This window comes from Oryzias melastigma, linkage group LG14, assembly GCF_002922805.2.
Source record: "Oryzias melastigma strain HK-1 linkage group LG14, ASM292280v2, whole genome shotgun sequence".
Classification (NCBI taxonomy): Eukaryota; Metazoa; Chordata; class Actinopteri; order Beloniformes; family Adrianichthyidae; genus Oryzias; species Oryzias melastigma.
The window spans coordinates 13,253,511-13,274,733 of record NC_050525.1 but is presented as its reverse complement, the minus strand read 5'-3'; the positions used below and the strand labels follow the sequence as shown (position 1 = coordinate 13,274,733).

At 36.4% G+C, this 21,223-nt stretch overlaps 1 protein-coding gene across 2 annotated transcripts; it reads right to left on the bottom strand.

The window, feature by feature from the left end:
* Positions 1–1,686: 1,686 nt before the first annotated feature.
* On the bottom strand, positions 1,687–12,640 carry il13ra2 (interleukin 13 receptor, alpha 2). Of its 2 annotated transcripts, none has more exons than XM_024266781.2 (10): positions 12,499–12,640; positions 12,253–12,360; positions 11,856–12,007; positions 9,794–9,950; positions 9,579–9,699; positions 9,053–9,237; positions 8,695–8,846; positions 6,158–6,305; positions 3,023–3,134; positions 1,687–2,941 (listed from the first exon to the last, which is right to left on the bottom strand). In XM_024266781.2, exons 1-10 carry the CDS (start codon positions 12,623–12,625, stop codon positions 2,827–2,829), a joined length of 1,377 nt encoding a protein of 458 aa, XP_024122549.1. In that variant the 5' UTR covers positions 12,626–12,640; the 3' UTR covers positions 1,687–2,826. The 2 variants fall into 2 exon arrangements, with proteins under 2 accessions (XP_024122549.1, XP_024122550.1); XM_024266782.2 differs by having other exon boundaries at positions 12,495–12,522.
* Positions 12,641–21,223: the final 8,583 nt, after the last annotated feature.

The following is a 21,223-nucleotide window of genomic DNA, read 5'->3' as shown; positions in this document are numbered from 1 at the left end:
GTGATTTTCTTTTTTTTCTTTTTTTTTTAGACTATGCCTCTTTTGGTGATTATAACCCTAATGTAAAATATTCAGGCCCCTTCCATGATTTCTAAGTGGGAGAGTTTGCAAAATCCCAGGGTGTTCGAATACTTATTTGCCTCACTGTAGAGAAATGAAAACCTATTCCACTCAAACTGCTTTGAAAATGGTTAGAGGGCCTAAAACCTTTCATGGTATAGCTTCCAACAGCCCGTTTATTAACCGGTTCACCCTGTAAATCAATAACATAAAAAATAAAGTAGTTTGGAGAAAAAAAAATCTACAGCATTGTTGCTTTTATTTTCAAGTTTATGATGGCATCTGTTGCCTTCTAGGCTATAGATAAGGATGGAAATAATTAAGTGATCATTTTATTAGGGGGATTTTTCACCAACATGAAACCATTAAGCTTTTTTTTTTATTTTTTTAGAGAAAACAAAAATTAAGGAAAGATTAAGAAAATATTGTTGTTTATGTAGTTTAAAAAACTGTTTTAAAATTGACAGATTTATTAATAGGAAAACATATATTTTATGGGTGCGTGTTTTGATTCCATGTAGCAGCCAATACATAACTCCTTTTCAAGTTAACACTTGTTCTTTCTCATAGCTTTATGCTTCCAGTCCAAATATATTAGAGAAGTTCCACCTGATTGGTTATATGCACTCAGCAGCTGGGTGGATGTGGGTAGATATGTTGAGTGCAATAAATATTTTATCTTTTAACAGTTTTTTTCTACTCATGCTTCACTGCACGATCGTTTCTGGCTTCATTTAATACTTTTCAGATTAAAGTAAGGCTCAACAAAATGCTAAGATAAATTTGAATCTAAAGAAAATGCAGGTTTGTGTGAGGTTTCTCCCCCTGATATGTGGGTTCCTTTCTAGTATTGCAGCACCAGAACCCACTAAAGTAGCTACAAGTTCAGGAGATGTTATCAGTCACGACCACAGCCTCTGCTTTGCTTTGAACACTTAGTTGCATAGACCAGACATTTACATTTACTCTATATGCCCTCATTTGTTGGCTTCTTATGATCACAGTGTAATGTTTATAGAAGATGAGAACCCCGACAAGCCACCAGTTCACCGCAGGATGAAGGAACAAACACATGCATGAGTACATTCAACGGCTCATTTAGAATCACTATCTATCCAGTGCAGTGGAAGAAAGAGAGTTACTCATACAAGGAAAACACACAAGACGTCTGTGGTAAAACTTAAACGAATTGAAAAGCATTTTTTTAACCAATCTTAATTTAGCAACTTGGCTAACTAAATAGTTTATAACAAAAAGAGAAGTTCTTCGTCAGCAAAATATTTGCTAGTTTGTGCATACACAATCTTTGGGGTACTGAAGCACCCGTCCATCTACTTTACAAACCTGATTAATCCCTTTCATGGTCAAAAGATTGTGGGATCCTGTCCCAGCCACTGTAGGGCAAAGGTGAGGTACACCCAGACAGGGCAGCCCATCACAGAATGTGGTAAAACTTTTTTAAAGGGTAACCAAACACCAAATCAACTTTGCCTCCACCATTGCTCCCTTAAACCCTAAACGACTTACACTTTTCATCACTCAATTTATTGATTATTTTATTGCAAAAACTTTGAATCCCAACTATCTTCTAATATTTTTTTTTACTGGAAAAAAAAGTCAAACTGCTGGATTTCAGTCAGTTTTATTGTGCTTAGCAGATGATTGCAACATTTCGCAGCACATGAATACATGTCATATCTGAATACTGTGATATCAAACACATACCACCCTTCCTCAACACATCACTTAGCATCACTCTAGCGTTATAGAAAAAAAATAATAAATTTGTTTTAATAAATGAATAACCTGATGATTATAATGCATTGCTATTATATAATTGTTTTATAACTGCAAATGAAAAAAATGATAAAAGTAAGTTAAAAACAGACATTTTCATCAAAACAATGATATCATAACTACATATTCCAAAGAGAAAGTGTTTTAAACTAAAGTAATCAATTGCTGGGCTGTCACTTGACATAACTGAGGCATTTCGGCTTGTGTTGCAAAGTAGTCAAAGTTACAGTTCAAGTTATACTAACATCAGTTTTGCAGCTTGTTTAGGCTTAAATGCAAACCTATAAAACGAAGAAAAAAAAAAAAAAAAAAAAAAACAACAACAAATGGCAAGATTATGGCATGAAAACACTGGAACACCCGTCTGTTCTGCAGCTTGTAACCATTTTGGTTTTAAAACCCACATATTCATCCACAAATACTTAAACATTTTTTTCTGCACTTAAATGTGCAGTAGTGACATTTTTAAAAAAAATAACCACAGATTCATGTACCATTCATAAAACACTTCAACTTTGAGCTTTAAAAAATATGAGTGTATTTTCTGATCTAACTGGCAAGAGTTGAGGCACAAAGTAAACAACTACAAAATATATAAAAAATAGACCACTACAAAAATATGCTATACATAGGTAGTATAAAATATTAAAGTTCTGTAACATAAAAAGAACAAAGAATTGGCAAGCAATGTGGCAAATGGGAAACATCAGTAAAAATGTTTTCAATGGATGACTGAGTGTAATATGAATAGAATATGAGAAAACCCACTTTGGAGTCAAATGGCAAGAATGTGACAATGGACTGTCTTCCAAAATTAGTCCACCCAAACTGTTAAAAAGTTTGGCTGTAAATTCAAGCATTTCTGTAATATGAAGTACAAAAAGCAGGTATTTTTGAACAGTAATGCCACAGTACATGTTTGTAGCTAAAACTCTAACCGTGAACACTTAAAAAGTGCAGCAGGTCTTCTTAGATTTGGCAGATGTTCTCACTTTTGTAGACATCTGGGATGACAAACGTTGAGCTCTTAGTGAACAGGTTGGTCAGCACAGAGTCCAGCTTTTTCTCTTGTTTTGAGTTTCTCCTGCAATAGAAACCAAATTTAAACTTATGATGCACTTTGAATTTGACTTATTTAAATGCCAACTTTTTAGTACTGACTTACATTTTGATCACTGCCCACACACACAGAGGCAGCATCAACATGGCGATCACAGCGGCAGCAACACACAAGTACACAGGAACCCGGTATGGCTCAGGTGGAACTTCTGATTTCTCTAAAAATAAAACACAAATAAAGTTTACACTCGCTTTTTAATAATATTTTTCTTTTTATAAAAAATGTTGACATCATCTCAGAATTCTAAATCAGTTTGATTTCTGAGCTCTAAAAACAATCTCACAATTTTCCCCTAGTTTCTTCCATTTTAATTTTTTTTTTCTTTTAACTCAGTCACTAAATTTCTGATAATGATTTAACTCCTTGACCTTAATTTTAGAAGTTAAATCCCCTATTACAAACTCTAATCTTAGAGGTTTTTCCTTTCTTTTTATATTGATTAAAACAATAAACTTGGATATTTACCTTTCTAAGATCTCAGTTTTTACAATTTTTATATCAAAATGTAAAAAATATTTTTTTCTTTGAAAACAAAAATCTTAAATTAATCTCAAAATTAGGATTGAAGATTAGATTTTTTACGTTAAGCCCAATACTTTTTTAATGCTGGCAGTAATTTTTTTTTTTTTAATAATATTTCTTTACGGTTTTATTTAAATGCAGAAAAAAATGTCCTTTTTGGCCCTGATTTTTTTATCTTGCAAAACAAACTATCTCTTTGGGGTTTTTTCCATAGTTTTTTGTGTGTTCTGCTTAACAGATAATTTATTTTATTTTATTTTATTTTGTCGTCATTTCTTTTTTTAATTTTTTTTATTTAATTTAATTTTGTTTTATTTTATTTTATTGTCATTTCTTTATTTTATTTTATTTTATATAGAGGCCCTGAAACATTTCTGTCCTGTGTTTTAATCATTTCAAACTAAATAGTGGATGAATGAAGTTTTCTCAAGCCAAACAAAAATAACTAAAGGAACACAATTTTATCCAAAAATACATCTTATATTTATCCAAATATTATTTATACAAATAAAAAATATTTAAAGTTTAGAAAATCCTTTTTTATTGTAATTGTGTAAATCACTGCAAAAGAATACATTGTTTTGTCATTTGCCACAGAAAACAAACTGCAGATGTGTTTCAAACTTTATTGAGTTTCAAAAATATGACAATCAAATGAGAAGTATATCAAGTGTAACATTTGAAATCTTAAAATTACTCATAGAAAATCAGGATGAAATATTATCTGTGCATCAAACATAAATATCCAGAATGCAGAATTATTTAATAAATAACATTTATTACGCTGTTCACGAGTTAAGATCAAATATTACGCAAAATATTCATTGCATTTTTTGGTTATTATAAGTATTCACATTTGTAAGGAATCTATTAATACCTTCAGCTTCCTCTTGACACCTATAGCATGCATGTTAAAGCTGTTGCTTCACCGTTCCCTTCATGGATCTATACAATGAAGTCTACATTCTACAAGCTTCTTACTTACAGCTCCCAGGAGTCAGACCACTTTACAATCTCATAAAAAGAGATTCAAGTTCTTACATGCTGTACTGTTGGGACTGCAAACATGAGGGTTGTTACCAAAGGTGTCATCTACCATGTTTCTAGAATTACGTGAATGGGGAAAGGCACAAGTCGTCTGCACGGATGTTTTAAAAGCATATCTTCCCTGGAACAATAACTCCCAGTCTGACTGACGAGCAGACGCACAGGAGGTGTGGAACAAGCATGAATCACCAAAGTCTGCTCATTCACCTGACCACGCTTAATTATATCTGTGAATGTGGTGAGGATTATATATGTCCCCTCTCTTAAAATGCTTCCTCTGTTTTCAGGAGGTAAGAACTCTTTTTAACCCTTGAGGGGAAGTCCAACATTTCACCAAACTACATCATGGAAAAAATGAACCCAGAACCGTAAAGACAGGCTTTGCTTTTAGGGTCAGTTCTGTTACTATCCACTGGTTCTACTGCCTATCTCTCCTGATTGTAAATCATTCAACAAAACTCAAACACTTTGAAAAACACTATATCTTAAAAAACAAATTACATAAATTCAGAGGCTAGACTATTGGGAAGACCATAAAACGAAGGGGAACCACAGTGAAATCAAGAAGACCTTTTCCAAGCTTAGGGGAGATTCCAGGGGGAGACAGCAAATCCCTACAAACCTTTTGATTGACAGCAGGTTCATCACCAAGTCATCACTGTACAAACACCCAATCCCAATGAAGCCCTATAAGACTCACTGAGGAAAAATTCAATTTTTTGTGTTTTTAACATGTTCTTGTGGATTTTTTGTCTATTAATTATTATTTGTATTTCTTAATTTTAATTGTTGTGACTTATGAGTGTTTGAAAAAAAGACAGAAAATACACTGGGCGGGCCACAAGCTCCAAAACAATCAGGGTAAATAAGGGCAGAGTTGCTTCACACTAACGGTCCCGTCTACAACTCACAGGCAAATTTCTAATGAACTACTGCCGCTTTGCTGAAACAGGGTTGCTGGAGCCTATCCCAGCTACCATTGGGAAAAAGCGGGTTGACACTGGACAGGTCGCCAGAATGTTGCAGGGATTCTTCCTTGTAACTTTTCATAATGACTTGCCAACCGATTAGTTCTGGCTCCAAAGTGAAGCTCTGTTGTTCCTAGTCCGCTGAGGAACCTGAGCACCTGTTGAGCTCATCCAAAAGGCATTTGTGCGAAGCCTCGCTATGAACAAACGACTCCAAATACACCCAAGGGGACTCGATAAAGAACAACAGTTATATGAAGATATCATAATATCTAATATTGAGAAAATACACAATAGTTAAAACAATTGTTAATATATTAAGTTCTATGTGTTTTTGTTTTTTTCACTGGTGCTAAACGTCTTCATTCAAAGCTTAAAGAAAGGCAAAGTTATGGACAAAAATAAAAATAAATGATGACAGCTTATTATCATCCAGGTCTCCTCGGTGAAAATGAAATACATTTTCAGTTACTCTCAGCGCCTTATTAATGTGACTTTAAATAAATACAGAAAACACTTAAAAAGACCACTTAAACATGGACTAATCAATAATGAGAGAAATGATTGGACATTCAAAGGAAGACAACCCTTTCTCCAGCTTTGTGAATGAGCTGTGAAGAAGACTAAAGCGAGGCATGACTACCTGGATGGCACACTTGATGACTCCAATCACTCCAGAAGCCTTTGTCCACACAGTACTTGTTCATTTTGGATCGAACTCTGAAACAGTTTTTCTTAGTGGTTGAGCTGAAGGGGCAAGCCAGACTGGTGTCTTCTACCAGAATCTCCTCCTGTCAAAAAGAATGTGTTTGAGACATTAAAAACAGTCTAGAAAATAGTTTTTTTTTTTTTGGTAAATGCATTTTGCTTGAAAATGAGAGACTGGCTTCTCTTTAATTTATTTAAAAATATTTATCATATACATTTTCATTTACACAAATATCATGTTTGTGGAAAGGTGAGCAGACACCAGTGCACAGTTGTTTGTGTTGATATTATGGAATATGGAGAATAAAACAAAAGACAGGGGGCACTCGTTCATCTCCACACCAAACCTCCAGTAGAGGTTGGAGACTGTAGTAGCCAGGACCCCTCATACAGCGGTATGGAGACACAAATAGAAGAGGACATCTCCGGGCCCCCAGAGGCAAAGAGCAGAGCAAGACAGGAGGATGGAGAGTCCAAGTCCCAGAACACCACAACCCAGGAGTCCTAAGCATCCCTCTAACACACATCCCCTCCAAGTCCTTGATCCAGAGCCCTCAAGGAACACACACCATACCCTTCTGCCCTGTGAAATGTCTAACAGGATGCCAGGCTAGAGCCCAGAGTGCCAGCAGGAGGCATCATTCTGTTCACTAACAACATGCTTTAGGATATTTGTCTGATAGACTGGTAAATGCTGAAGTTCACTCTGCAGTTAGAAAAGATGAGGGGTGATCTAAAATTTAGCAGTTATAAGTGAAACCATTAGCAGCTAAAAAAAAAAGTATACCGTATTTTTCGGACTCTAAGTCGCATTTTTTTTCATAGATTGGCCAGGGGTGCGACTTGTACTCACGGGTGAATTCTTTGTGATTTTTTCAGACATCAGTAGGCTCATATGTTTGTTATTGTCCCACTAATAACCAGTTGCCTTTTAGCAGTTGTTTCTAACAAACACTAGAGGGCACTTTAGGTTTGTGTGTCAGTATTTAATGCTTTTAGCTGACAGAAACGCAGAGGAAGAAGTTCCATTCAAAACAAATGTTGCTGAGAATCTAATAATTTTCCTCATGGATCTTATAATGTTTTCTTATTTGCATCAAGACATTATTATTATTGTTTTTATTTTTCTCTCCTTGGACTAATGCGGGACAGAAAGCCATCAAACTGGGTTACAAACAGACAGAAGAGCAGCTAAAAACAGTCATTCAGATGCAGCTCCTGCTGGCTAGGAGGTAACAATTTCGTTAAGAAAAAGTAAAAAACTGCTGTCGTGAACCAGAATGGAGAAAGGATTATAGATGCTTTTGTGGAGCTCTTTAAAATAAATAACTTAACCTCTCAACATCATCCGTATCTTTCGTCTATTAAAGAGATATACAGTCAAAGCTTCCATCATGTAGCAATGAGGCTAAAAGATAGCTTCCCCACACGCAATGGGAAACTTTAGTTTATGAACACATTTTTGGACAAACATAAAAAAATATTCATATATAAGTCGCACCGGAGTATAAGTTCCAGCAGCATCAAAATGCATAGTAAAGAAGAAAAATGTCTTTATACGTCGCACTTCTGAGAGAAAACTGCAACGCTTCTGATCAACTTCGCCGGCGTAATGCTGCCTTCACAACAAATCCGTTTTGCACGTCAACTTCACGTCCACCACCTCTCTTTCGACGTGCATCAAAATCCCTGCTCGATGCTTGTCCAAAAAATTATGTTCATAAACCTGAACTTCCCATTGCGAGTGGGAGAAGCTACTGTCAGAAGTTTTTTGCCTCATCACAGGCTACATGGAGCAGTGTCAGAGTACAGTGTTACCCAGCTTAATCACGGGAGGTGAGTGTCTCGTATTTGCGGATTCGTGGTATTCGCGGATGTCCCTGGTCCCTAACCTCTGCAAATAAGGGGGGATACTGTATTTCTAATTTACATGGAAGGCACAGATGATGTTGAGAGATCAGATTTATTATAAAGAGCTCTACTTAAGGATCAGTAACCACGTCTCTATGTCTGGGTTCATGAGATCATTCCGAGACTCTTCCTGTTTGTTACGGACGCTTTCAGCAGTACTTCCATTTCTCTATGATCCAGTTTGATGATTTATTGTCCCCAAAATGATCCAAGGATGTAAATAATATAAATAAGCATAAAACTAGAGGACGTTTTTAATAATGAAGCAATGCAAGCAAGAAAAATATCACAAATGTTGGGAGAATGTTGGTTCTGGACTCCACCTCCTGATCAGACTAACCGCAGCTTCTTCTTCTGCATTGCAGATACTGATGCACCTACAGTGCCCTCTACTGGTTGTTAGCGGGAAGATAAAGAACATATGAGCCTAACTTTTTTTAAATCCCATTTGTCACATCCTCAGCCAAACTATGGCAAAAAAAAAACAAAAAAAACAGCAACTTATACTATGAAAATCACAATATATTTTAAAAAAAGGGAATTGAAAAGGCATAAGCTTACCTTCGACATTTGGCCATTGGGACCTTCTTGATTATGTTCCACTTGCCACTCCAGGCACTGTCCAGGTACAGGCCCTTCAGGGTCTTCCCATTGTACTTCCAGCTTATCAGCACCAACCTGCAGATGAAGTTTCTCAGTCGCCGCTGGCTTCACTGTGAAGACATGAAAACCATGACAAAAATCAAAACAAAACTGGGTGGAGACATAGATTTACAGAAAAACAGATCAAGATGATAACAGGACAAGAAAACATCCCTGGAGTCAAAATATCAGAGAACTGATGAGGCACTTTGTCTCGTGCAGAGAAGCAACCGTGCATGTTGATGCTAAATTTTTCCATCAGACAACATGTCTGTACCTTGATTTTGGATCTTTAAGGAAGTAAAAGTTGTCTTCAGTGGTCCCTCAGGCGAGGAGCCGTTTACGCAAAAGTTGATATCCATGAAGTTTGGAAGAGATTTCTTTGTGAAATTGCATCCAATCCTGACTCCATCTGAAAACACGTAGTTGGGGCATTCCTTTGCCAGTTCCAGAGATTTATACCTGTACAGGAGACACACCAAAGATCACGTTTTTAGGATTATCTTTGTCATAACACAGGTCATGGGTTGGTTTGCACATCGCGCATTTTTAGATTTAAGATACATGAAGATAGGGAAGGACGTTCCATTTTATTTCAGCAAAAATTATTTTACACTCTGTTTATCATCCTCACTGTGCTCCAATTGCCTCTCTAGTTCTCAGAGAAGCAAATGTAGAAAAACACTCTTCCTTAATTATTCTACAAAGGATGCAGATTTAATGAAACACTCGGGAACTTGTTAAAAGTTTCCATTACAAAGTCTGGCAGCTCACAACTTTTTGCTATATAGTTCCAGACATACCAGTAGTAAAGATTCTGCTGAGAGTTGGTGGGCATCTTTGGACTTCTTCTCCACTTGCACTCCGTGTATTCCATGTTTTGGAAGACACAGATAAAATCCTGGATTTCGGTACCAGCAACACCTGGATGTAAAATAATTTTCAACGAAAGTCGTTAATTTTCTACAAAATAATATATATATTTAAACAATAAATCTGTAAGAGATTGAAAACTCACCAGTGTTAGGAGGATTCTGAATCAGCTCTGTGTAGTTTTTGCTTTTAATCTCTGTGTTGTTGGTGCACGGCCCATCCAGCAAGGTGTACACTCTTACTTCTACATTCTTCATTAGATCAAACTGAGTGCTGTAGCTTCTCCTACTCGTTCTAACAGCCTGAAAGAGAAAGCGAAACATGTTATCACGTTAGTCATGGTACTACACATTCACAAAGAAATAGAGAAGTTCTTTCTTTGCCCAAAAAGGAAATTTCCTCAAAAGCAAAAGTCATCTAACTAAAACGCAGGAGTTCAGGATCTGATTGAGGGATGACCGATTCATCGGCTAAGATGACAAATTGGTCAATATTTTGTATATTTTGGTGTCTGCCTTTTAATTAATCTAGTGAGTAGATAAGAGGTCAATGTCAAAGTTGATCACTTTGGCTAAGATGGAGACACAGAGTCCCATCTGATTGGTTATCCAGACCACAACATGGGTGCGAGCCAATAAAAAGCTAGAGTGATTAGCGGGGGGTTAGGGACCAGAGACATTTGTGAATACCCCGAATCCGCAAATATGGAGAACCCCCTGTCCCCATTTTTTTGGCCACTTCCGAGTCAGATGATGCCATTTCGGAGGGCCGGCGATACACCCCAGGACTTACTCCGGTTGCAACGGTTTCATACAACGGTCTTGAGTTGCCTGAATTTTTGAGATGAATCGAAAATCATGTGACTGAAAAAAAATCTGCAAATATGTGCAAATAATGATAAACAGGCCAACACTGTAGTGACACCCACAGGATACTTTTTTTATGGATCCACTTGACGTCTTAATTTTTCTAGTCTGAGCTGGCATCTGGCTCCAAACTGTACTGCTGGAGAGCTCCAATATTGCTCATTTTCATTGCTGCACTAATGTTCGGTTGGGGTCGTAAGGGGCTTTGAGCTAGCGGGTCAGAGTCTAAACAGGGATGATGGGACTTGCAGGCAGGCTTACACCACACCAACAGTCCCGCACACAACTCAGAGCCAAATTTCTAATAAACTACTATTTGCTTGTTTTTTTTTATTTTGCGAAACAGCATAATCACAAATAAAAGACCACTGAGGACACCTCTACAATAGATGAAAATATGATTGGAGTGGGACTTTAATGAATCGGGCACCAGATTACTTTCTTGGGTTGTGAAATTTTACCTCAGTGAGGCTTTTGATTACAGGAAACGTCTCACACTCTCCCTTCAAAATTGTTTTTTTCCAAAATGGTTTGTCTCTGGGTGATTATGAAAGAGTTGATCATAATTGTCACGCTCACGTGCAGCAGCAGCTAACAGTTATAAGAAAGGCTTGTTGTTATTGTGCTGTGGTTTGGGAAGGTCTCATAAACTTGTTGGCACACCTTTTCTTGTGTGACTCAGAATTTCATTGACGTAACACATTTCAGAAGGTGAAATACTCCAGAATATTCTGCGTGTCATGAAAAGGTGAAATCCCTGTCAAACTTTATGTATAAGTGTTACTAATTATTACTCTCAGGAGCGGGATGTTTACTTTGAAGTTTTTTTTACCCACTAATTAGATTTTTTTTCATAATACTTATTAGAAATGTCACTATGAATTGAATTCAGATGGTTAATTGTTCAAGTAAACAAAGGTTTAAAATCTATGGAGCGTGTTGCTTTATCCAAATAAATACTTTTATTTGGTTAAATAGAAAGTTTCTCCAAATCTCAATGTTTTTTTTTGCAAAAAAGCAAACAATTCTTTAAATATTCTATTTTTATCAACGTTTAGATAACTTTACAGTGTCATATACTTTGAATATTTTTATTTTTTACCAAAAAAATTCAAAAGCAGACATTTTTATAATGATTTTTCTCTTGTCTTGGATACAATATTTTTCTTTGTCAACCTTGTCCTCTTTAAAATGCTAAGAAATGACATTTTGATGAAATTCATCAATCAATAAAAATGGATAAAAGTCAAATTTTTGTATTTAAAAACAATTTTGTACACATTTTACTCTAATATGTTACATTTAAGACAATTTAAGACAGTTGAGCATCAACAGACTCACACTCCATCTGTTCTTGTAGGTGTTGAAGTACTCCAGATGATAGGTCACTGAGCACTCTGCCATGTCAGTTAAACCTTTTGGAGGCTCCCAGGTAATCTCCAGCTGTCCAAGACGACCGGGGTCTACTACAGAGATGCTCTCAGGAGGATTTACTGTAAATTTAAAAAAAGGCTGGTTTTAATCTTTGTGATCAAAAAGACAAAATTTTTGTTGCTCACAAATCCAGCAATCTGAATCATCCAAATGCATATTTTTTTAATATAGCTGATTATATATATATATAATCTGTTTGTATACTTTGTTGCTTACTTTATTGTGTCTTCAAGAAAAAACACACCTTAAGATAAACTAAAAATAAACCAAATTGAGATATATATGTGTGAAAATCTGCACTGACCTGTCAATCCATTGCATTTCATGCTTTCCTTCCGGATTATGATCAGCAGCACCAGCACAGAAGGGTTAAGCAGCCAATATTTAGTCGCCATCGGTGCAATAATCGAGGCTGGGTTAAATTAAAAAAGCAGAAATAAATGATGAGAAATTAAGCATAATTTTAAATGGAAAATAATTAAAAACAGAAGTTATACAAGCTGTAAACATCGGTAAAATATCCTATAACAAAAGACAGACACGCACTTACTAAGAATGAGAGAGACGCTTTCCTTCCTTCTGCTCGAGGTTCCGAGAATAATGAGGCTGCTTGTCGTAGGTGGATCTTTATACGCTGCTGAAGTTGGCTTTCGATTTACAGCTTCTAGTTTACTCATCAGGTGAAAAGTTCCAGAGAAAGATTTATCGCGTTAAAAAAAATGCGCACAACATAGAGATCACATCACAACATTTATTGGTCATAAAATCCTGTTTCTGATTTGAAACAAAAACAAATAAAGGATAAGACATTCTAACTCCTTTTTTCACATTTTTGGTGTCGCAAAGTTTGTGCTTGTTTAACTAACATAAATCATATGGTCTTCAGATTAGGATATTCATTGCAAAAATTAATTATGATTTTTTTTGCAAAATTGTTTTAAGGACAATGCATTGCTGTCTATATTTGCCAATTGAGTGATCGATGCTCACTAGATTTTTGCAATGACTTCTGGGAAATTTCTAGGACACTTGATTTTGGAATTTTATGCTGTATCCAAATTCCCTCCCTAATCTCTATCTGAAGGTCTTTCTAGTGTTCTGGATTTTAAAAGCCATTCAGACACCATGTTCTCCGGTTTTTCTTTTTCTTTTTTTTTTAACAGAAGTATGACATCACTAATTTCATGAAGTGATCATCAAATTAATACAAGTGTTATTGCTCAGTCCAGTGTTTGAGCTACTATCTTGGTGTTGACCTGACATCCTGGAATGATCAATGCGTTAGTTAAGGTGCATGCACAACGGACATGATTTGCGCGGCGAAGGCGGCCGGCCACATCGCTTCTGCCAGTCAGGTTTGGGTATGTGATGTTTTTAGTGACTAAAGCAGCGGGTAGAATATTAATCAATGCAAGTGTCAATAATAACCCACCCTCCCCCCTCTTTTTTTCCCTCTCGGGTTAAAGCGGGACAACGTGTAGTGTAGTGAGCATCAGTGCAGAGAAATAAAGACCTATTACTCAGTCATTCTATTTGCCATTTTGCTAAATTTTATTTTTTTTTTCATGACACCGTTTCTTATTCGCAAGTTATTCAAGTTATAAACTGACCAATCAGAGGCCTCATTAAAAGCATTTGGTGCCTGCTGGCCCCACCTCAAATGTTTGATTGACAGATTTTCCTGAGCCCACTTTGATTGGAAAGGGGTGTGGCTTTTTCCACAAGCTCACTCCTGATTAGTGAGAGTGGTTGCCATAGAAATGATGATTCAGATCGGCTTGGAGGAAAAAAATGGTGACTGAATTGGATTTATTTAATTGGATATGGAAGTAAGCCTTTTTCTGTGGGCGATGTCCCACTCACTCAGTCCAGTTCTTATTTACAGTCAATGGATCTAATCTAATCTGTTTACGAATCACATACCGACTTCACCAACATGACTTTCACCCTTTTGGTTGTTGAGGTCTTTGATGTCATCTCTGATGTGAGGGGAAAAAAATTTTAACAAAATGCAATCTGCCTTAAATGATTTACTGCAGACTAACGTTGTAAACATCATAATTAGTCCTGAGGGAAGTTAAAGTAGGTCAAACGTGAAACAAAATCCAACAGGTTCTCGTAAACTTCCTTTGTCTTCCTCACCTACTAAATGAAAAACTACAAACATAAAAAATAATTAGATTTACAAAAGCATATAAGAAGCTCTACCAAAGGAGCTACTGAAACTGAAACTTTGCAAATAAAATAAGGTGTGTCTGTGTGAGGTGGGGCTGCCTTTAAAAAAAAATCACAAAATCAAAGCATCACTAGTATTTTCCAATAGTTCAGTTATTATATCTTGAAGACTTTTCACCTGATGTTGTGACTGCATACAGCCTAAAGGTTTTAGAGGGAAACCCATTTATTATCGAGCTTTAGCCTTCAGTGACGGGTGCTGTCAGGACATTCATCATCAGCACAGAGCATTCCCAGGAGCTCCACTGATAGGATTGTTGTTTTTTGAGAAGTGTTAAAACTGGTTATCCTAAAGGCTTTTCTGTGTTTGAACTGGTGATGTTGACTTTCAGGTTGACGAACTACGGAGCCGTTCATGATGACACACCCATGCCGTGAGTCATTGTGTTCAACAAGTGGGCTGTTGGGAACGCTTGAGCGACAGTGGGTGCTGTGAAATACCGAAGTGTGAGAAAGGTCATAGTAGGAGTTTATCTGTCTGTTTTTTTCACATATAAATGTTTTCCCCCCCTGCTGTTGTTTGCCACCCCTGTTTGGAATGAGGATTCTTGTCATTAAGATGAATGTCTGCCACTTTCCTTAGAATGACGCCATCTTTAAGCACTTCCTCTATGAACTTCTTTGCTAAAAATAATTCGCCGTCTGACATTGAAAAAGTCTCAGAACAAGTTTGAGTTTTAGCAGGAGAGTAGTAGGTGTTTGTGATGTATAGTTCAATTTTGATGCTTTAGATCAGGGGTCACCAACACGTCGCCAACAGGTCACCCTCAAGCACCACATGAGTCACCTGCCGGTCTCTTCTAAAAATAGCACAACTCACTTGTGAGAAGCTCGAAAATTACATTTTATTCTGATGCAATTTTTTGAAATCGCACATGGCTAAATAAAGGGTTGGATAAATAAAAAAATATTTTTCAAAATTTTTCGAAAAAAGTATTGAAATGGGTGAAATGGTCATTTTTCACAAAGCTGTAATGGAAATTGACTTTTTTTCTAATAAAATGCGCTTCTAAAGTGTCTGTGTGAGTACAGCACAGCAGTCGCCACGAGAGATCCCACAGTGTCACAGCTAATCTCATCTAAAATCAATAACCAAGATTTCCTCATCTTCATCTGCAGCCGCACTTTTGCAGCTTGGAGCCTGAAGTCTCATGAGTGCGAGTGCCGTGACAGAAACTTGAATGGATCTAGTCGTGTTTTCAAACAGAAAAAAGGTCCAGATGCTTACTTGCTAGACACAACACTTTTTCTTTTAACCACTGAACAGGCTTCTCACTCTTCTGAGTCAAGCTGCGCTCCACATGCTCCAGACAGAGGTGTGACATCACCCAAATGTCACTTGAATGAATCAAATAAGAAAAATACTTATTCTCATTCATCGGTGTGTTTTTAATGACTAATCACGTGAGTTGGTTTGTTTTAAATCACATTATGAAACCGTGTCATTGCGACACTGTGTTTTTTCAAAATTCCTAGAATTTGGTTAAAGTTTCACGTGTAATGGAAACAGAACCAAGAGCTGCTGAGTGTTTCTGAATGGTGTGTTCACTGAGCACTGGATATTGGCAGTAAAACAAAGCAGTTTATTAGAGAAAACATAGAAAAGTCTATTTAAAAAGCACATTTTAAACTGGCTTTTATCACATCAAACTTGTACACATTGAATTTTAATATGCGTTCCCCTTTAAGTGTTCTGCGATAATGTGTTTCATATTTGTTTTAATGCTTACAATACATTTAATGTGCACTGTACCTGAAAAATAAATAAATAAATTAAATTAAACACCGGCACTGATCCGTGTATAATTGATTGATTAAATAGTGTTGATGTTTTCTCTGAAAAACTGATTTGTTTTGCTGCGGATTGTATAAAAATGACAAAGTCTGTAGTGGACTGAGTTGGGCCGAGTGGCTGTTTGGGTTTGCTTATGTCCAGAGCTCAGTGAACGCACCATTCGCAGATTCTTGTCTGCTGTGGGATCTGTCAATCAACCTGTTTGGAGGTTTAAGGAAAATAAAGGGACATGTGCATTAGACTCAATTAAAGTGTTTAAGGAGCGTAGATTCCTAATTAATAATTCATTAATAGTAGTCATGATTTTGTTAAAAACATTGCATTTGGTTATTACCTTAAAAGTTCTGAATATTGATATCTGTTTCTTAGTTTGTTGTCATTGTTGATAATTATGGTGAGAAATCAGAGTCTTCACATAGAGGAGAATCATTATTCACTACTAATAATGAATAACTAAAGGCAAACTAAGCAAATTTGTTATTTCAAACTGGTAGCCCTTCGTATGACTCAGTACCCATGAAGTAGCTCTCAGTTTCAAAAAGGTTGGTGACTCCTGCTTTAGATGCACACCTTTTAACCACAATCAGAAATAAGGAACACATTACTCAAATTTTGAAATCTTTGCACTGGCTGATAATTGCTTTAGGATCAATTTTAAGATTCTATTCTTAGTTTATAAAAGTCTAAATGGAATTCATTTTTAACAGATTTACTTTTAGTTTAATAGCCCTCAGGTCCTTCAGTGTAGGTCTGCTGGTGGTTCCAAAAGTCAGAACAAAAGGCCATTTTATGGAGAGAAAATAGACTCACCCCAATTTGTATATGCAAAATTCTTGATTTGTGACTCATGCAAAATATATAGAAAAATTACAAAATAAAAAAAAAACATACAATTTACACATGCACAATCACAAATCTACAACATCTTGAAACTAACTACACACACTAATCGCTCCGCTTCTCCACACCCAGGGAGCGGAGCGGGACCTGTGGCTGATCAACTCTGTCCGCTCTCTGGGTGTCGAGGAGGACCTCGCACCGTCTCGGCTCGCTGAGGAGCAGCTGCAAAGGAGTGATGAGAATAGACAAACTTTAGTGCTGAGTTTTCAAAAAACGCATATTCAGACATTTTTATATTAATTAGTGGGGATATCTGTTTAAGATAGTGGGAAAATGTAAAGTTTTCACCAAATATTATTCAAGTTCGATTAAGTTAGAAAATTCTAATGATCCAGCATTCTAGCAGCATTTAAACGCATTACTTACAAATCTTCTGATGTGAGAAGAGTCTCACATTCGATTTGTGGTTTTGTGCAATTTGGGTATATAGTTAGTTTCAAGCTGTTGTAATTTTAAGTGTGCATGTGTACATTTATTTTGTATTATTTTTAAACTAGTAATTTTTGTATATCTATAACTATAGCTTTTAAGTCCACATTTTTTATTTTATTGTTACTATTTTTAACAACTATTTATTATTATTATTATTATTTTCGTAAAGCACTGAGGTTTTCTATAAAAGGACAAGAGTTATATAAATAAAGTTGAATTTCAATTTATTAAGCTTAACAACTATAGTAAACAACAAAGTCTGCCAAGATCTACGGGACCTTCTTCTCACACACTGACGCACTGCCAAATGCCTGTCTGCTTTTAAATTATTACATTCATTCTTTCAGCTCAGTCTGATGATGCAATGTGGTTTATTATTTATTTTTTTTTTTTACTTCAGTCAGATTCTGTCACTGCAAACCTTTTAGTTCTTTAATCGTTGCGTATTTTTGGTATCTACAATACTGGAAGCTGGTTCCATTCGTCTCCTGTAGGCCAACTTTTTTTGTACTTTCTGTTCTATTTTGTCATGCTTTGGTTTTGGTATATCGTGTTTTTTTCTTATGGTTTTCATTTTTTGTTTGGAACTTGTGCTGTAGCATTGCGTTCGCTCCCTGGCACTGTGCCAGTCAGATCTTCTTACTAAGGTCAGAAAAGCTGAGGCTGCAAAATTTGCTAAATCAAAAAATAAATGACATTTTAAAAAACTCAGAGTTTGAGGCCCTATTTAAATCAAAATTGTGTTCTTGGTGTTTTGACCATGTTCTTGTGTCATTTTTCTGATGATGGTGTGAGGTTTTAGTTTAGACTGTCAGTTTTGTTCTTGGTTTTGGTCATATTTCGAGTTGTTTCGAGTTGTTTCCCTGTCTGTCACTCCATCCACAGCTGTTTTCATTTCTGTCAATTACTTTGAGTGTTTTTAAGTTTTCAGTTTCACCTTGTCAGGTCATTTGTGCTGCTCTGTCACCTTCTGAGTTCCTGTGAGTCATGTTTTGGTTCCTTTATTTAAAAGTTTTAGGCTTCTGTCACCGAGCTGGGTCTCCTGCATAATGGGTCTTTCCCTTCCAGTTCCTAACAGCTGGAGGACATAAATAAAGAAAATTAAACCCAAAAGTGCCTTTCTGAGTATTTATTTACTATTTTGAATCAAAAGCAGATAAAATAAATGCTGTCTGAAAGGGATTGTATTTTTGATGAAAAAAATTACACTACTTCAAGCTTTCAGCAACAGGGATTGGAAGTGGGGCGGGGTTGCTTTGTCCCAACAGTCGCACTTACAACTGGTGAATTTCTAATGAACTCCTGCAGCTATGCAGAAACTATGTCCTATAGAAAACAGCCGTTTTTTATTTTGACTACAGTTTTTTTTTTTTTTTGTGCGGGTTGGATGTGGCTATTTACTGGAGGGCTCCTCCTCCTTGCTCTGTCAGTCTTTAGGGTGTGGTGCACAGCTACCTGCATTTTTTGTTTATGTTCTATGGAAGCACCATCAAACTGGCACTATAGGTGTCTTCAGTCTTGTAATGTGCTGGCCTGTCATTTTAATGGGTGACAATAGTCACTACGGTTTTTGGTGACATATGTGCACTACACTGAAAATGGATGAAAAGGTTAGAATTTCCTCAAGACAAAAGATAAGATAGTAATAACGAACCAGAATAATAAAGGTAAAGACAGTACAACTACCTCTGGGCAACATGATGCTTCTCTGACAATACCTGTACATATTATTCAGATGTTTATGGTCCACAGGGTCTCAGCCAATCTCCATGGACCTTAAACTGAAGAGTCAGATTTTTAAGATCTCTAAAGCTTCCAAAGGTTAACTTCTAATCCAAGAAAATCCATGTCAGATTGAACCATCTGTCAATGTTTGAGTCAAAGTAGACCTGGGGGAGACAAACAAGGAAAATAACGCTCTTGAACGTAAATCATGAAAAGAAAACCTGAATTTCCACATTGTTCTTGAACAAACCAAAAGCTTTTGAGAGGGTGATTTATGGACAGAGGAGAAAAAGTTTGTTGGAACATCCACCCGATGGTCACAGATGCAAGAATGCACGAGGAAAGAAAGTTACTCCTTACAAATTGCTTATGAACAATGACACCAGAACGTAAGTTAAGCTCATTGCTTAACAAAAGTGGAATGACAAGTTTTAAAGTCCCACTCCGATCATCTTTTGATCTATTTTAAGATCATCCGCAGTGGTCTTTTAATCATGATTCTGCCATTTTAAGGCCCCCCCAAAAAAGTTATTTTTTAGCATAGTTTCTGCAACAGCAGTTTGTCAGAAATTCACCTCTGAGTTGTGGGCGGGACCGTTGGTGTGGAGCAGGGGTCACCAACATTGAAACGTTGTAAAAATATGTTCATGATACATGAAATTTAGATAAGTTCGGTGACCTCGGACCTACTCCAGTTCAAAGATAATTAATTTTGTTGTCAATTCTTCAGATTTGGATATTAGTTCAAAATGTGACAGGATTTGCTTAAAAATGTTGATTTTTGAAAATGTAACAATTACTGAGATGAATAAAGTGCAGAGTATTGATATCTGTTTCCTAGCTTGTTGTCATTGTTGATAATTATGGTGAAAAATCAGTTACTTCACATAGAAGAGTATCATTATTCATCATTAATGATAAATAATTAAAGGAAAACTATGCACATTTTTATTTCAAACTGGCAGCCCTTAGTATGACTCAATACCCATGAAGTAGCCCTCAGTTTCAAAAAGGTTGGTGAATCCTGGCGTGGAGCAGCCCCATTTCCCCTTGTGGTCCGCCCAGTGAATTTTCTCCATCACAAATATAAATGTTTTCAAACATGCAGTTTTGAGCTTCATTTTTCCATCATGAGAAAAACATCCCAAGAACTAGTCAAAATACATTTTTTATCAAAGTGGGTCATCAAGTAGAAATTAGGGCAAACTTTGACTGTATTTCTTTACCAATAAATTCACACACTGTAGTTGAAGCTGTAACAGACAGCGGTGTAGCAAAGGTGGTTTGGTCAACCTCTGATCTGAACATTGCAGGTTCGGTTCCCATCTTGTGTCAAAGTGTCCTTGGGAAGACACTGAACCCCACGGTGCTCCTGGTGGCGCCAGTGTTTGGGAGCAGAGAATGAGTATGTGTGTATGGAACTGTGATTGCCTTGGGCCTTTAAGGGTAAAAAAACTGCCCCATAATTATACACCATCAACCAATTATTTTTAAGTTATGGTTGCTTTCATCCGAAGTCTTATCACAGAAAAGTGACACAATTCCAACATAACTGCTGTTACACAAGTGACAAACTGTTTCAAAGAAATACATCATTTTTAGTCAGCAGTTTTTCTGTCATAAATCATGTTTAAAAAGCAGTCGTAATGTTCAGAGCTTACAAAAAAGAAGCACAGAATAAACCATATGAGGTGGAAACAGTTGTACTTTATTTTCTATTGACAGTTGTTTGTTTAGGAAACCTTAGATTTTGTACAGATTTTATTTACAGAAATTCTGCTGTCATGCATGCACCGAACTAGCCTGAAAAGGTTTTTTTTTTTTACATTCAATTGTTTCGGCAGTGTTTTACCAATACGTGAGTCACTGCATGAGAGGATGAGTAACTGTCTCATTAAAAAGCTCAACCAACCGCAGATTTGTAGCCCAGCAGGAGAATGTACACAGTAAAAATTAATGTTTTATTATTATTTTTTAAAAAACAGCAGCAGATTTTGCTGAGTACTTTTTAAAGGGTGCTTCTACACAGTCAGGCAAACTTGCCCTGGAGCTCCCAAAATGTTCTTTGCAAAGAACTGTCTTGTTCGTCGGAACAAGACAGCTTCATAAAACGTAAGAGATGCATGTTAACACACTGAAATATCCTTCTCCTTAGCATATTTTGCAGCCTTTCTAAATTTCCAATAAG

Excerpts from the sequence above, each read along its gene's own strand:
- il13ra2 (XM_024266781.2), bottom strand. The coding sequence starts at position 12,625 with ATGAGTAAACTAGAAGCTGTAAATCGAAAGCCAACTTCAGCAGCGTAT. Across the intron at positions 12,361-12,498 it reads AAGCGTCTCTCTCATTCTTA|CCTCGATTATTGCACCGATG; the intron begins GTAAGTGCGTGT and ends AATTTAACCCAG. Across the intron at positions 9,238-9,578 it reads CAGCAGAATCTTTACTACTG|GTATAAATCTCTGGAACTGG; the intron begins GTATGTCTGGAA and ends TCTCCTGTACAG.